The following is a 16,980-nucleotide window of genomic DNA, read 5'->3' as shown; positions in this document are numbered from 1 at the left end:
AAAACCTCAACCAATTTCTAAAGACTGTTGACATCCAGTGGAAGTGGATTCCCAATGAAAACCCATTGAAAAAGTGTGACCCCCCCCCCCCCCCCAAAAAAAACTGAACATTTGTCCTCGGGGTTTCGCCTGCTAAATAAGCTCTGTTATATTCACAGACATGATTCAAAGAGTTCTAGAAACTTCAGAGTGTTTTCTATTCAAATCTACTAATAATATGCATATCTTAGCTTCTGGGCCTGAGTAGCAGGCAGTTTACTTTGGACAAAGAAGTTTTAAGTGCCTTTGAACAGAGTAGGTGCCAGGCGCACCAGTTTGAGTGTGACAGTGCTGTGCAGTCGTCTTCATCGACCTGGCCAAGGCTTTAGACTCTGTCAATCACTGCATTCTTATCGGCAGACTCAATAGCCTTGGTTTCTCAAATGACTTCTTCGCCTGGTTCACCAACTACTTCTCAGAGTTCAGTGTGTAAAATCGGAGAGCCTGTTGTCCGGACCTCTGGCAGTCTCTATGGGGGTGCCACAGGGTTCAATTCTTGGGCCGACTCTTTTCTCTGTATATATCAATGATGTCACTCTTGCTGCTGGTGATTCTCTAATCCACCTATACGCAGACAACACCATTCTGTGTACATCCGGCCCTTCTTTGGACCCTGTGCTAACAAACCTCCAAACAAGCTTCAATGCCATACAACTCTCCTTCCGTGGCCTCCAACTGCTCTTAAATGCTAGTAAAGCAAAATGCATGCTCTTCAACCGATTGCTGCCCGCACCCTCCCGCCCAACTAGCATCACTACTCTAGACGGTTCTGACATAGAATATGTGGACAACTACAAATACCTAGGTGTCTGGTTAAGACTGTAAACTCTCCTTCCAGACTCACATTAAGCATCTCCAATCCAAAATTAAATTTAGAATTGGTTTCCTATTTTGCAACAAAGCCTCCTTCACTCATGCTGCCAAACATACATGTAAAACTGACTACCCTACCGATCCTTGAGTTCAGCGATGTCATTTTTCAAAATAACCCCCAACACTCTACTCAGCAAACTGGATGTAGTCTATCACAGTGCCATCCGTTTTGTCACCAAAGCCCCATATACTACCAACCACTGCGACGGGTATGCTCTCGTTGGCTGGCCCTCACTACATATTCGTCACCCAACCCACTGGCTCCAGGTCATCTATAAGTCTTTGCTAGGTAAAGCCCCGCCTTATCGCAGCTCACTGGTCACCTTATCAACACCTACCCGTAGCACACGCTCCAGCAAGTATATTTCACTGGTCATCCCCAAAACCAACACCCCCTTTGGCCGCCTTTCCTTCCAGTTCTCTACTGCCAATGACTGGAATGAATTGCAAAAATCACTGACGCTGGAGACATATCTCCCTCTCTAACTTTAAGCATCAGCTGTTAGAGCAGCTTACCGATCACTGTAGCTGTATACAGGCAATCTGTAAATAGCACACCCAACTACCTCACCCCCATCATATTACTTAACCTCTTGCTTTTTTTCACCCCAGTATCTCTACTTTCACATCGTCATCTGCACATCTGTCACTCCAGTATTAATGCTAAATTGTAATTGTTTCGCCTCTATGGCCTATTTATTGCCTTACCTCCCTAATCTTCTACATTTGCACACACTGTACCTATATTTTTCTATTTTTAGTTATTGACTAACTCTGTGTTGCTTTTGTCGCACTGCTTTGCTTTATCTTGGCCAGGTCGCAGTTGAAAATGAGAACTTGTCCTCAACTGGCCTACCTGGTTAATTAAAGGTGAAATAAAATAAATAAAAATGAGACGGAGGTATCGCTGATGGAGATCGGGGTGCCTTTTGAGGATCCGGTGACGAGTGGCTCATGTGCCTTTGCCATCAGTGCTATTGGCCAATCGCTGGATAATAAAGTGTATGAACTACAAGCACGTATATCCTACCAACAGGACATTTAAAAACTGTAATATCTTATGTTTCACCGAATCGTGGCTGAACGACGACATGAATAACATACAGCTGGTGGGTTATACACTGTATCCGCACGATAGAACAGCCTCTGGTAAGACAAGGGGTGGCGGTCTATGTATATTGGTTAACAACAGCTGGCGCATGACATCTAAGGAAGGCGAGCAAAAAGATTTTGCTCGCCTGAGGTAGAGTATCTCATTATAAGCTGTTGAACACACTATCTACCTAGAGAGTTTTTATCTATATTCTTCGTAGCTGTCTATTAACCACCACAGACCGATGCTGGCACTAAGACCGCACTCAATGAGCTGTATATGTCCGTAAGCAAACAGGAAAACGCTCATCCAGAGGTGGCGCTCCTAGTGGCTGGGGACTTTAATGCAGGGAAACTTCAATTTGTTTTACCTCATTTCTACCAGTATGTTAAATGTGCAACCAGGGGAAAATAAACTCAAGACCACCTTTACTCCACACACAGAGACACGTACAAAGCTCTCCCTCGCCCTCCATTTGGCAAATCTGACCATAATTATATCCTGATTCCTGCTTACAAGCAAAAATTAAAGCAGGAAGCACCAGTGACTTAGTCAATATTAAAGTCATCAGATGAAGCAGATGCTAAGCTACAGGACTGTTTTGCTAGCACTGACTGGAATATGTTCCGGGACTCTTCCGATTGAATTGAGGAGTACACCACATCAGTCACAGGCTTTATCAATAAGTGCATCGATGACGTCGTCCCCACAGTGACTGTACGTATGTACCCCAACCAGAAGCCATGGATTTCAGGCAACATCCGCACCAAGGTTAACCTGGAAGCTTATAAGAAATCCTGGTATGCCCTCCGACGAACCATCAAACCGGCAAAGCGTCAAAACAGGACTAAGATTGAATTGTACTACACCGGCTCTGATGCTCGTCGGATGTGGCAGGAGTTGCAAACTATTACAGACTACAAAGGGAAACACAGACGAGAGCTGCCCAGTGACACAAGTCTACCAGATGAGCTAAATTACTTCTATGCTCACTTCGAGGCAAGTAACACTGAAACATGCATGAGAGCATCAGCTGTTCCGGGCGACTGTGAGATCACACACTCCGCAGCCGATGTAAGACCTTTTAAACAGGTCAACATTCACAAGGACGCAGGACCGGACGGATTACCAGGACGTGTGCTCCGGGCATACACTGACCAACTGGCAATTGTCTTCACTGACATTTTCAACCTCTCCCTGTCTGAGTCTGTAATACCAACATATTTCAAGCAGACCACCATAGTCCCTTTGCCCAAGAACACTAAGGTAACCTTCCTAAATGACTATCAACCCGTAGCACTCACGTCTGTATCCATGAAATGCTTTGAAAGGCTGGTCATGGCTGACATCAACACCATTTTCCCAGAAACCCTAGACCCACTCAAATTTGCATACCGCCTCAACAGATCCACAGATGATGCAATCTCTATTGCACTCCACACTGACCTTTCACTCCTAGACAAAAGGAACACCTTTGTGAGAATGCTTTTCATTGACTACAGCTCAGCGTTCAACAACCTTGGTGCCCTCAAAGCTCATCACTAAGCTAAGGACCCTGGGACTTAACAACTCCTCTGCAACTGGATCCTGGACTTGAATCAAATCAAATTTTATTTGTCACATGCGCCGAATACAAAAGGTGTTGACCTTATAGTGAAATGATTACTTACAAGCCCTTAATCAAGAATGCAGTTTTAAGAATAATATGTGTTAAAGTATTTATAAAAATAAACCGAAATAAAAAAAATAATATTATTAAGGGTTAACAATGAAATAACAGTAGCGAGGCTTTATACAGGGATTACCAGTACAGAGTCAATGTGGGGAGGCACAGGTTAGTTGAGGTAGTTAAGGTAATATGTACATGTAGAGGTAAAGTGACTACGCATGGAAATATGGGGGTGGGACAATGCAAATAGTCCAGGTAGCCATTTGATTAGCTGTTCAGGAATCTTATGGCTTTGGTGTAGAAGCTGTTAAGGAGCCTTTTGGACCTAGACTTGGCGCTCCGGTACCGCTTGCTGTGCAGTAGCAGAGAGAGCAGTCTATGACTAAGGTGTCTGGATGCTTTGGAAATTTTAGGGCCTTCCTCTGACACTGCCTGGTATAGAGGTCCTGGATGGCAGGAAGCTTGGCCCCAGTGATATACTGGGCTGTATGCAGTACCCTCTGAACTGCAACACTGCTGGGTTTTTCACGCTCAACAATTTCCCGTGTGTATGAAGAATGGTCCACCACCCAAAGGACATCCAGCCAACTTGACACAACTGTGGGAAGCATTGGATACAATATTAGGAAGGTGTATCTAATCTTTTGTACACTGTGTTTAATATATAGATGGCAGTTCGCATTCAAGTCAAGACTGGCAGCCATTGCTAATGTACCCATGAGTTTAACAGTCCAAAAACCCTTCTATGGCTACAAGATTTTCCACAGATTGAAGGAACGATAGGAGTGGGAAAAGGGTGCTTGTTTGGCGTTTGGCGTTTGACGAGCAATGTACGACATGCGCGTGCAGTTACAAGCCTGTTAGTTAGCGGGCAGGTGGACGAGCAATATCCACCGTTGTAGTACGGATGAAGCCTGAGCTGGAATGTGAAGCTAACTGAAGCTGGCTATCTTTATGAAAGCCTGAGTAGATCTTGCTCTGTAGTATAGCAACAGTGTGATGTCTTTTTGAACTCAATCTCAGTGTAAAAGTTGGCCTTCATTGGAAATGAAAACACATTTAACTAGGACAAAACACACATCACGACAAGAGAGACAACGCTACATAAAGAGAGACGTAAGACAACAACATAGCATGGCAGCAACATATGACAACGCCATCATTAAGTTTGCCGATGACACAACAGTGGTAGGCCTGATCAGTGATGAGACAGCCTATAGGGAGGTCGTCAGAGACCTGACCGTGTGGTGCAAGGACAACAACCTCTCCCTCAATGTGATCAAGACCAAGAGGAAGGCCTAAAAAAGACTCCAGCCACCCTAGTCAGACTGTTCTCTCTGCTATCACACGTCAAGTGGTACCTGAGCACCACGTCGAGGTTCAAGAGGCTTCTAAACAGCTTCTACCCCCAATCCATAAGACTCCTGAACTTCTAATCAAATGGCTTCCCAGACTATTTGCATTGCACCCCTCCCCCCCCTCTTTTATGCTGCTGCTACTTTGTTATTATCTATGCATTGTCACTTTAATAGCTACCTGCATGTACATATTACCTCAATCACCTCGACTAACCGGTGCCCCTGCACATTGACTCTGTTCCTGGTACAACCTGTATGCCTCGCTATTGTTATTTTATTGCTACTCTTTTTTGTTGTTATTTTTCTTAACTGCATTGAAGGGGGCTTGTAAGTAAGCATTTCACTGTAAGCATTTCCTGCTGTATTCGGCACGTGACATAACTTTTGATTTAATTTGAACACAACGTGGCAGCGGCACAACATGGTAGCAGGGCAAAAACAGGCACAGACAACAGCACAAAAGGGCAAGAAGGTAGAGACAACAATTCATCCCGTAAAGCAGCAACAACTGTCAGTAATAGTGTCCATGATTGAGTCTTTAAATTAAATTTGAGATTGAGATAAAACTGTCCAGTTTGTGTGTTTGTTGCATTTAGTTCCAATAGCTGCGGCGAACTGAAAAGACGGACGACCCAAGGATGTGTGTGCTTTAGGGACCTTTTGGTGCGGCAGGTAGGCTAGTAGTTAGAGCGTTGGGCCAGTAACCGAAAGGTTGCTAGATCGAATCCCAGAGCTGACAAGGTAAAAACCTGTCATTCTGCCCCTGAACACTAAGAAAGCTTTGTTGTAGAGCGTTTATCACAAAATGCGGGGAGGGGCCAGCTGAGTATGAGACTGTATGATCTGCATATAAATGGATAAGAGAGCTTCCTACTGCCTGAGCTATGTTGAAGATGTAAATTGAGAAGAGTGTGAGGCCTAGGATTGAGCCTTGGGGTACTTCCTTGGTGACAGGCAGTGGCTGTCTGTAAATAAGTGGCTGAGACAGCAGATGTTCTGACTTTATACACTGCACTATTTGAGAGAGGTAGTTGGCAAACCAGGGCAAAGACCCTGATTCGTATTTGATCTTACTTTTATGTACTTTTGTTCATGTTTGACACACACACACACGGGGTTATCATCATCCATCTGCTTTCTGTCTGTGTTTTTGCTTGAACATACTAACTCCCCTCCCTTTTGTGATTTATGTTTGATGCAGTTCCTGTGGTGAATGGGGGCACAGCCAATAGGGAGCCCTGTCTGTTCCCCTTTCTCTTCCTGGGGAAGGAGTACTCGGACTGTACCACCGATGGACGGGGGGACGAACGCCTGTGGTGCGCCACAACCTACGACTACGACAGGGACAAGAAATGGGGTTTCTGTGAGAGTAAGTCGACATGGGCATTTCAGACTTTGAGGAAACTCAAAGGTTAGTTACTGTTATATTCTAATAGTATTCAGTGAGTGAATATATTGGTTTAATTTGTGAGCTATTGCAAAACTTGTAAGCTCAGTGAGGAACAAATTTGGAATTGGCCTATACTGACCAATCATTTGAGTGAACCTTAGCTGACAGCAATTTTTCTGTCTCTTTTCGTTCCCTCCCTCTTACAGCATGCATATGTCAAAACAAGACACATTTTTTTGTCCCTCTCCCATAGAGATAAAACTGTCTAGTTTGAGTGTTTGTTGCATTTAGTTCCAGTCGCTAGCTGCGGCGAACTGAGAAGACGAGTGACCCAAGGATGTGTGTGCTTTAGGGACCTTTTGGGGCGGCAGGTAGGCTAGTAGTTAGAGCGTTGGAGAGGGACACACCCCATAGAGAGGGACACACCCACCACTTACGAGGCTGAAACAAATTGTGAATAAATCAAATTGTGTTGTATTGTAGCGGAGGAGCAGGCTGAGCAGAGGCATGTAGCGGAGGAGGCCGAAAAGGATTACCAGACTGCCCTCCGCATGATCAACGGAACCAACCGGAAGAGCCAGAAGAAAGAGTGAGCTCTCTTCCTTGTCTTACCTACACACTAATCTCTCACATTCTCCTTTAGTGTTCATAAGTGTGCCTGCTGAAAGCAAGAAAATTCTAGACATTCCACTTACTCTTATTATTATTTGCTTTAGCGCTTAAACCACTTAAGCGATCAACACCAAACACACTTTTTAAAATGCAGACAGACCGTCTTTAGGTTGCTAGAGAAAGTTAGGACCGGTTTTGGGAAACCCCTCCACATTGACGTATCCACATTTGCATTACTCATCTCATTTATAAATACTGTATTCTACTGTACCTTAGTGCCGCTCTGACATATATGCTCGCCCATATATTTAGATATTCTTAATTCAATTCCTTTACTTAGATTTGTGTGTATTGGGTGTATGTTGTGAAAATGTTAGATATTACTTGTTAGATATTACTTCACTGACGGGGCTAGAAACACAAGCATTTCGCTACACCCGCAATAACATCTGCTAAATGTGTGTGTGACAATACAATTTGATTCCACAAAATGTGGAATAAGTCAAGGGGTATGAATACTTTCTGAAGGCAATGTACACACACAATGTACACACACATTCCTATATAAATATTCATTCTTATTTACTAAAATCACAAAATAGCCATCCTATCATCTCAGCATGTGCTAACCCATGATGTGGCTATACAAATGGTAGCCTAGATGAGGCTCAGGTGCATATAGCAGCAGTTAGTCAAATCCCACGTCTCTGTTTTAAACCAAGGTGCTCCCTCTGCTGTTTCCTGCCATAATACCCTAAAATGAGAATATATATATATATTTTTTATGTTTGCAAATTCATTGGAAGTGATATACAAAAGATCGAATTTACATAAGTATTTACACCCCTGAGTCAATACTTTGTAGACGCAACTTTGGGGGCAATTACAGCTGTGAGATTTTTTTGGGTAAGTCTCTTGAGCTTTGCACACCCGGATTGCAAAATATTTGCATATTTTCAAGTCTTGCCTTATTTTGAAGCCAATTTAAGTCAATACTGTAACCAGGCCACTCAGGAACATTCAATGTCTTCTTGGTAAGCAATTCCAGTGTATATTTGGCTTTGTGTTTTAGGTTATTGTCCTACTGATAGGTGAATTTGTCTCCCAGTGTTTGTTGGAAAGCAGATTGCACCAGGTTTTCCTCTAGGATTTTGCCCGTCTTTGTAGCTGTATTTCATGTATTTTATCCTAAAAAACTTCCTAGTCCTTGCTGATGACAAACATACCCATAACATGATGCAGCCTCCACCATGCCTGAAAATATGAAAAGTGGTACTCAGTGATGTGTTGTGTTGGATTTGCCCCAAACATAACACTTTGTATTCAGGACAAAAAGTTAATTTCTTTGCCACATTTTTTGCAGTATTTCTTAAGTGTCTTGTTGCAAACAGGATGCATGTTTAAAATGTGTGTATATATATGTGTATATATATATATATATATATATATACACAGTCGTGGCCAAGAGTTTTGAGAATGCCACAAATATCAATTTTCACAAAGTCTGTTGCCTCAGTTTGTATGATGGCAATTTGCATATACTCCAGAATGTTATGAAGAGTGATCAGATGAATTACAATTAATTGCAAAGTCCCTCTTTGCCATGCAAATGAACTGAATCCCCCCAAAACATTTCCACTGCGTTTCAGCCCTGCCACAAAAGGACCAGCTGACATCATGTCAGTGATTCTCTCGTTAACACAGGTGTGAGTGTTGACGAGGACAAGGCTGGAGATCACTCTGCCATGCTGATTAAATTTGAATAACAGACTGGAAGCTTCAAAAGGAGGGTGGTGCTTGGGATCATTGTTCTTCCTCAGTCAACCATTGTTACCTGCAAGGAAACACGTGCCGTCATCATTGCTTTGCACAAAAAGGGTTTCATAGGCAAGGATATTGCTGCCAGTAAGATTGCACCTAAATCAACCATTTATAGGATCATCAAGAACTTCAAGGAGAGCGGTTGAATTGTTGTGAAGAAGGTTTCAGGGTGCCCAAGAAAGTCCAGCAAGCGCCAGGACCGTCTCCTAAAGTTGATTTAGCAGCGGGATCGGGGCACCACCAGTACAGAGCTTGCTCAGGAATGGCAGCAGGCAGGTGTTAGAGCATCTGCACGCACAATGAGGCGAAGACTTTTGGAGGATGGCCTGGTGTCAAGAAGGGCAGCAAAGAAGCCACTTCTCTCCAGAAAAACATCTGGGACAGACTGATATTCTGCAAAAGGTACAGGGATTGGACTGCTGAGGACTGGGGTAAAGTCATTTTCTCTGGTGAATCCCCTTCCCGAATGTTTGGGGCATCCGGAAAAAAGCTTGTCCAGAGAAGACAAGGTGAGCGCTAAGATCAGTACTGTGTCATGCCAACAGTAAAGCATCCTGAGACCATTCATGTGTGGGGTTGCTTCTCAGCCAAGGGAGTGGGCTCACTCACAATTTTGCCTAAGAACACAGCCATGAATAAAGAATGGTACCAAAACATCCTCAGAGAGCAACTTTCCCCAACCATCTAGGAACAGTTTGGTGACGAACAATACCGTTTCCAGCATGATGGAGCACCTTGCCATAAAGCAAAGGTGATAACTAAGTGGCTTGGGGAACAAAACATCAATATTTTGGGTCCATGGCCAGGAAACTCCCCAGACCTTAATCCCATTGAGAACTTTTGGTCAATCCTCAGAGACAGGTGGAAAAACAAAAACCCACAAATTCTGACAAACTCCAAGCATTGATTATTCAAGAATGGGCTGCCATCAGTCAGGATGTGGCCCAGAAGTTAATTGACAGTATGCCAGGGCGAATTGCAGAGGTCTTGATAAAGAAGGATCAACACTGCAAATATTGACTCTTTACAATAACTTCATGTAATTGTCAATAAAAGCCTTTGACACTTATGAAATGCTTGTAATTATACTTCAGTACTCCATAGTAACATCTGACAAAAATATCTAAAGACACTGAAGCAGCAAACTTTGTGGAAATTAATATTTGTGTCATTCTCAAAACTTTTGGCCACGAATGTACACACAGTTGAAGTCGGAGGTTTACATACACTCACCACGTTCATCTGTACAAACAATAGTACACAAGTATAAAGACCATAGGACCACGCAGGAGTCATACCGCTCAGGAAGGAGACGCGTTCTATCTCCTAGAGATGAACGTACTTTGGTGCGAAAAGTGCAAATCCATCCCAGAACAACAGCAAACGACCTTGTGAAGATGCTGGAGGAAACAGGTACAAAAGTAGCTATATCCACAGTAAAACGAGTCCTATATCGACATAACCTGAAAGGCCGCTCAGCAAGGAAGAAGCCACTGCTCCAAAACTGCCATAATAAAGCCAGACTACGGTTTGCAACTGCACATGGAGACAAAGATCGTACTTTTTGTAGAAATGTCCTCTGGTCTGATGAAACAATAGAACTGTTTGGCAATCGTTATGTTTGGAGGAAGAAGGGGGAGGCTTGCAAGCCGAAGAACACCATCCCAACTGTGAAGCAGCATCATGCTTTGGGTATGCTTTGCTGCAGGAGGGACTGGCGCACTTCACAATGAAAATTATGTGGATATATTGAGCAACATCTCAAGACATCAGTTAAAGCTTGGTTTCAATTGGTCTTCGTAATGGACAATGACCCCAAGCATACTTCCAAAGTTGTGGCAAAATGGCTTAAGGACAGCAAAGTCAAGGTATTGGAGTTGCCATCACAACGCCCTGACCTCAAGCCTATAGAAAACTTGTGGGCAGAACTGAAAAAGCGTGTGCGAGCAAGGAGGCCTACAAACCTGACTCAGTTACACCAGCTCTGTCAGGAGGGCTTTGTCACTATTCCTATAGAAATGGAAGTCTGTCAGGTACTCAGCAGGAAGGTCTGATTTCTCTATTTTTAAAACAAGACCCAGATGGCAAATATAAAGATCCAGTCTATCTAAAATAAAACTGGAGGCCCCTTACATTTCAGTGTTGTGATGCAAAAATACTAGCGAAATTTTAAAATTCTCAGAATTAAAAGGGTTTTACCAGGTATTGTTCATCCTGCTCAGACAGATTTTTTTACATGGACGATACATTGGAGATAATATGCGACAACTACTAGAAATAATAGAACATTATGAAACATCTAAGAAGCCAGGAATGGTATTTATAACGGATTTTGATGACTCAAGTTTTATATTAAGTCCTCAAGTTAGATCCCTGCAATGTCTCATTGAAGATCTAGATAACTTTTCTATCCTCTCTGGACTAAATCCTAATTATGATAAGTGTACAATATTACGTATTGGATCTTTAACTAATACCACTTTAACATTACCCTGCAGTTTACCTATAAAATGGGCAGATGGTGAAGTAGACATACTTGGTATACATATCACAAAGATATAAATAAGCTCTCCGCAATGAATTTTAATAGAAAACTTATAAAAATAGACAGGATCCTGCAACCATGGAGAGATAAATACCTGTCTATTTATGGAAAAATTGCCTTGATTAACTCCTTAGTCATATCTCAGTTTAGTCACTTAGTTATGGCGCTGCCTACTCCTGATGATTCGTTATTCAAATCATATGAGCAAAAATATTTCGCTTTATCTGGGCCGCTATACCCGACAAAATAAAACGAGCCTATCTATATAATGAATAGGAATTGGGTTGAGCCTATTAAATATAAAAGCACTAAGCCTCACCCTAAAAACTTCACTTATTCAAAAGTTTTTACTTGAACCCTAAATGGTTCTCAAGTAGATAACTAAGAAAAGCTCATCCATTGTTTAAAAAATTTGCCTTTGTGCAGATTGCCATGTCTCATTTTCGATTAATAAAAAAATGATACTTTGAAAAAAGTATCTCTCTTTTTCAAACAAGCTTTGCTGAAGATGTTAGACATCATTGTGAAGGTGGCGGTGGCAAGATGGCGGACGGAAGACAGGGTGGTGCGGCAGGTGCCGCTTCTCATTCGAATGCTGTAATTTGATCTAAACCATCAGGTGTACGCCGACCCCAGCTAAGTAACTCATGCAAAGAGTTAAAGCGCAATTATGTGTTTTATCTCCAGTACTCTGCCATGATTGTCAGTTATGTAGCTGCTCTACTGATAATCTCAGTGCTTCCTTGCTGGGATGGCACAAATCTACTGCCGGTGAATATCAACACCAAACACATTGGTTCACCGTACCACGGGAGCGGACAGTACACAGCGTACCATAATGTTCTGAATAATGGCCAAGTCTATCTCGCTCCCTATTCCACTGAACCGTTTAGGCGTAACAAACACAAGTCCAACATTTATCGGAAACTGTTAAACTACCTGTTCACTACCCTCCTGCTCTCCGGGGATGAGCAACTCCTTCCTGGGCCCAACATCACCGAGCCAGCGATACGCACCGGAGTGGAAAGCGGTGGATGGCCGCTTGATCGTCGCTGCTGTGGAAGTGGGTGAGTGCTATGGTCCCATGGTTTCTCTCGACTCACCTGGCTCCAGGATAGATTTTGACTCTTCAAACATACCCAAGTCGCTATATGCGATCCCTGACTCTACTTCTGGTACGCAACTGTTTTAATTAGTTCCCCGCCTCCAGTGCAGGCGGGAGGGATTGTTAATTGCGCTACCGAACTGCCCCTAATCAAAACTAAACAAAACACCCTAAACCCAGCCGTCAGAAAACACAGAACATTTTACTTTTTTCAATGTGTCAATCACTCTCGAGTCATCTGGGACCCACGAGCTAAGCCCAAGGGACTACTAGGGGGCACTTGAACATTTGTAGTGTCATTCCAAAAAGTGATCAAATTCAACATCTACTCACAGACTCCAACCTTGACTTCCTCTGCCTCTCAAAGACATTGCTCCATAACAACTCTCTACATGCTGCTTTGATTGTGCCTGGCTACAATGTTTTCAGGAGAGACAGGATTGAAGGAAGAGGAGGGAGGGGGTGTGATGATTTACATTAAAGAACATATCCGATGTAAACGAATTGAGTGGTCATGTGATAATGAACTAGAATGTATTGGCCTGAACGTTACACTGTCTCCCCAAATGTCTTTTACCCGTATTGGAATGTATAGGCCACCTTCCACCAAAAGTGTGTTTTTTGATCAGTTTAATAACATGCTTAGGGAATGTGACTTTGGGAAAGAGGTAATCTTAACAGGAGATTTTAACATTAATTAGAAGAAGACAAGTTTTGTAGGAAAACCCTCAAACGAATCACTAATACCTTTGACCTTACACAGCTAGTTAAAGGACCAACCAGGGTGACTTGTTGCTCTAAAACACAGATTGATTTGGTGTTCAGTAATAAACTAGAGAGAGTGACTAAATCATTCAATATGGTTACTGGGCTGTCTGATCATAATCTGACACTTATAGCCAGAAAGCTGTCTAAGAGCAGGTTTAACCTCTCTACTGTTAGAAAGCAGAATCAACTCAGAATACCTAAGAGTGAATTAAGCTATTTTGAAAACGCAATTAAGGGAATGAACTCTTGACGTGGAAGCTGATAGTCAGGTTTTTCTATCCATAATCCAGACTACAATAAATGGTTTCCTAAAGAAAATCAAATCCAAACCTGGCCAAAAGAGCACTCTTCCTTGGCTAAATGGAGAAATCTGGAAATTGATGAAAGAACGAGATTATGCTTTAAAAATAGCCCTAAGATCCAAATTAGAGCATGACAGACGTAGGTTTACCATGTTGAGAAATAAGGTGATGAAAGAAATCAGACAGGCCAAGGCAAACTTTTTTATTAACATAATTGGTGAGGGAAAGGGAAATTCTAAACTGATCTGGGAGAATCTAAGAAAGTTAACAGGGAAAGACCATAGTAACACTGCAAAAAGGCTAGAAATCATGGTGAATAACAATCTAACACAGGATGCAGTCGAAATAGCAATAGCCTTCAATTCCTACTTTATTGACTCTGTCAGGGTACTGACACAGAACCCCTCCACTGGTTTCTTGGGCTCAGTGCTAGTAAATGATGCTCAACCTGTCTTCATCATAAGGGAGGTTTCTGAGTCAAAGGTGAAAAAGGTAATTAGCTCACTAAAGAACTCTAAAGCCAAAGATGTGTTTGGGCTGGACTCTACCTTTCTTAAAAACTACTAAGAGTCACTCATTGGCCCCATTACTAAGGTCACCAACACATCTATTGGTCCTGGGTGTTTCCAAGGGTATGGAAGTCGGTCATAATAACGGCCATCTTTAAATCAGGCGACCCTTCTGACGTGAGTAACTACAGGCCCATTAGTATACTACCTGTGGTGTCAAAGGTTGTTGAAACGTGTGTAGCAGAACAACTGATTGCCCACCTCAACAACAGCCCCTTCACATTACACTCCATGCAGTTTGGCTTCAGAGCGAAACAGTCCACAGAAACGGCCAACTGCTTTCTTCTGGAAAATGTGAAGTCCAAGATGGACAAAGGGTGCGTTGTTGGAGCTGTGTTTCTGGACCTAAGGAAGGCTTTTGATACTGTTAACCATGAGATTCTCATCACAAAATTGTCCAAGTTCAACTTTTCCCCTGATGCCTTGAGATGGATGAAATCATACCTTGAAGGCAGAACTCAGTGTGTCAGAGTGAGCAATGAGCTGTCGCCCACTCTTAGCTATGATGTGGGCGTGCCCCAAGGGTCAATCCTGGGGCCCCTCCTGTTCAGCCTGTACATTAATGATCTGCCTTCTGTCTGTACTGGGTCTGAAGTTCAAATGTATGCAGATGATACAGTGATATATGTGCATGGAAAGAGCAAACAACAAGCTGCACAAGAACTCACTACTGTAATGGTCAGGTTACAAAGTGGCTCAGTGACTCATGTTTGCATCTCAATGTGAAAAAAACTGTTTGCATGTTCTTCACAAAGAGGGCAACAGATGCTACTGAGCCAGATGTCTATGTGTCAGGGGAGAAGCTCCAGGTGGTATCTGATTTTAAGTACCTTGGCATCATACTTGATTCCAACCTCTCTTTTAAAAAGCATGTGAAAAAGGTAATTCAAATAACCAAATTCAACCTAGCTAATTTCCGATTTATACGAAATTGTTTGACTACAGGGGTAGCAAAACTGTACTTCAAATCTATGATACTCCCCCACTTAACATATTGCTTGACTAGTTGGGCCCAAGCTTGCTGTACAACATTAAGACCTATTCAGTCTGTCTACAAACAGGCTCTCAAAGTGCTTGATAGGAAGCCCAATAGCCATCATCACTGTTACATCCTCAGAAAGCATGAGCTCCTGAGTTGGGAAAATCTTGTGCAATACACCGATGCATGTCTTGGATTCAAGATTCTAAATGGCCTGGCTCCCCCCCCACTCAGTATTTTTGTTAAACAGAAAACCCATACATATGGCAGCAGATCCACAAGGTCTGCCATGAGAGGTGACTGTATAGTTCCCTTAAGGAAAAGCACCTTTAGTAAATCCGTTTTCTCTGTGAGAGCTTCACATGTCTGGAATACACTGCCTTCAGACACACATAACTGCACCACATATCACACTTTCACAAAATGCTTGAAGACATGGCTAAAGGTCAATCAGATTTGTGAACATAATCCCTAGCTGTGTGTTGCCGCTTTCCATGTCTGTTGTCTGTAACTGGTGTGGAAACACTTTGTTGCTTTTATGAATTTTGTCTTGCTGCTTTTTGTTCTATGTTGCTCTGTCTGTATGCTAAATCAAATCAAATCAAATGTATTTATATAGCCCTTCGTACATCAGCTGATATCTCAAAGTGCTGTACAGAAACCCAGCCTAAAATCCCAAACAGCAAGCAATGCAGGTGTAGAAGCACGGTGGCTAGGAAAAACTCCCTAGAAAGGCCAAAACCTAGGAAGAAACCTAGAGAGGATCCAGGCTATGTGGGGTGGCCAGTCCTCTTCTGGCTGTGCCGGGTGGAGATTATAACAGAACATGACCAAGATGTTCAAATATTCATAAATGACCAGTATGGTCCAATAATAATAAGGCAGAACAGTTGAAACTGGAGCAGCAGCACGGCCAGGTGGACTGGGGACAGCAAGGAGTCATCATGTCAGGTAGTCCTGAGGCATGGTCCTACGGCTCAGGTCCTCCGAGAGAGAGAAAGAGAGAATTAGAGAGAGCACACTTAAATTCACACAGGACACCGAATAGGACAGGAGAAGTACTCCAGATATAACAAACTGACCTTAGCCCCCCGACACATAAACTACTGCAGCATAAATACTGGAGGCTGAGACAGGAGGGGTCAGGAGACACTGTGGCCCCATCCGAGGACACCTGCGGACAGGGCCAAACAGGACGGAAAGAACCCCACTATAACCCCACCCACTTTGCCAAAGCACAGCCCCCACACCACTAGGGGGATATCTTCAACCACCAACTTACCATCCTGAGACAAGCCCACAAAGATCTCTGCCACTGCACTATCCAAGGGGGGGCGCCAACCCAGACAGGACGACCACATCAGTGACTCAACCCACTCAGGTGACGCACCCCTCCCAGGGTCGGTATGAGAGAGCCCCAGTAAGCCAGTGACTCAGCCCCTGTAATAGAATCCCAATGGAAAGAGGGGAACCGGCCAGGCAGAGACAGCAAGGGCGGTTCGTTGCTCCAGAGCCTTTCCGTTCACCTTCCCACTCCTAGGCCAGACTACACTCAATCATATGACCCACTGAAGAGATGAGTCTTCAGTAAAGACTTAAAGGTTGAGACTGAGTTTGCGTCTCTGACATGGGTAGGCAGACCGTTCCATAAAAATGGAGCTCTATAGGAGAAAGCCCTGCCTCCAGCTGTTTGCTTAGAAATTCTAGGGACAATTAGGAGGCCTGCGTCTTGTGACCGTAGCGTACGTGTAGGTATGTACGGCAGGACCAAATCGGAGAGATAGGTAGGAGCAAGCCCATGTAATGCTTTGTAGGTTAGCAGTAAAACCTTGTAATCAGCCCTTGCCTTGACAGGAA

The 16,980-nt window shown here is 43.3% G+C and overlaps 1 protein-coding gene across 3 annotated transcripts in view; it reads left to right on the top strand.

The window, feature by feature from the left end:
- Positions 1-16,980, top strand: part of LOC110521981 (protein sel-1 homolog 1) — a 74,337-nt gene that overhangs the window by 19,870 nt on the left and 37,487 nt on the right. For all 3 annotated transcript variants that reach the window (XM_036975504.2, XM_036975503.2, XM_090232286.1), the window contains 2 exons: positions 6,234-6,401; positions 6,906-7,011. In XM_036975504.2, the coding sequence (XP_036831399.2) occupies positions 6,234-6,401; positions 6,906-7,011 (274 nt within the window). The remainder of the gene's footprint in view (positions 1-6,233; positions 6,402-6,905; positions 7,012-16,980) is intronic.

Source organism: Oncorhynchus mykiss, chromosome 4 (genome assembly GCF_057628025.1).
Source record: "Oncorhynchus mykiss isolate SJ-2025 chromosome 4, ASM5762802v1, whole genome shotgun sequence".
NCBI lineage: Eukaryota > Metazoa > Chordata > Actinopteri > Salmoniformes > Salmonidae > Oncorhynchus > Oncorhynchus mykiss.
Note: the sequence above shows the minus strand (reverse complement) of the source record. Positions and strands in the feature narration are given on the sequence as shown.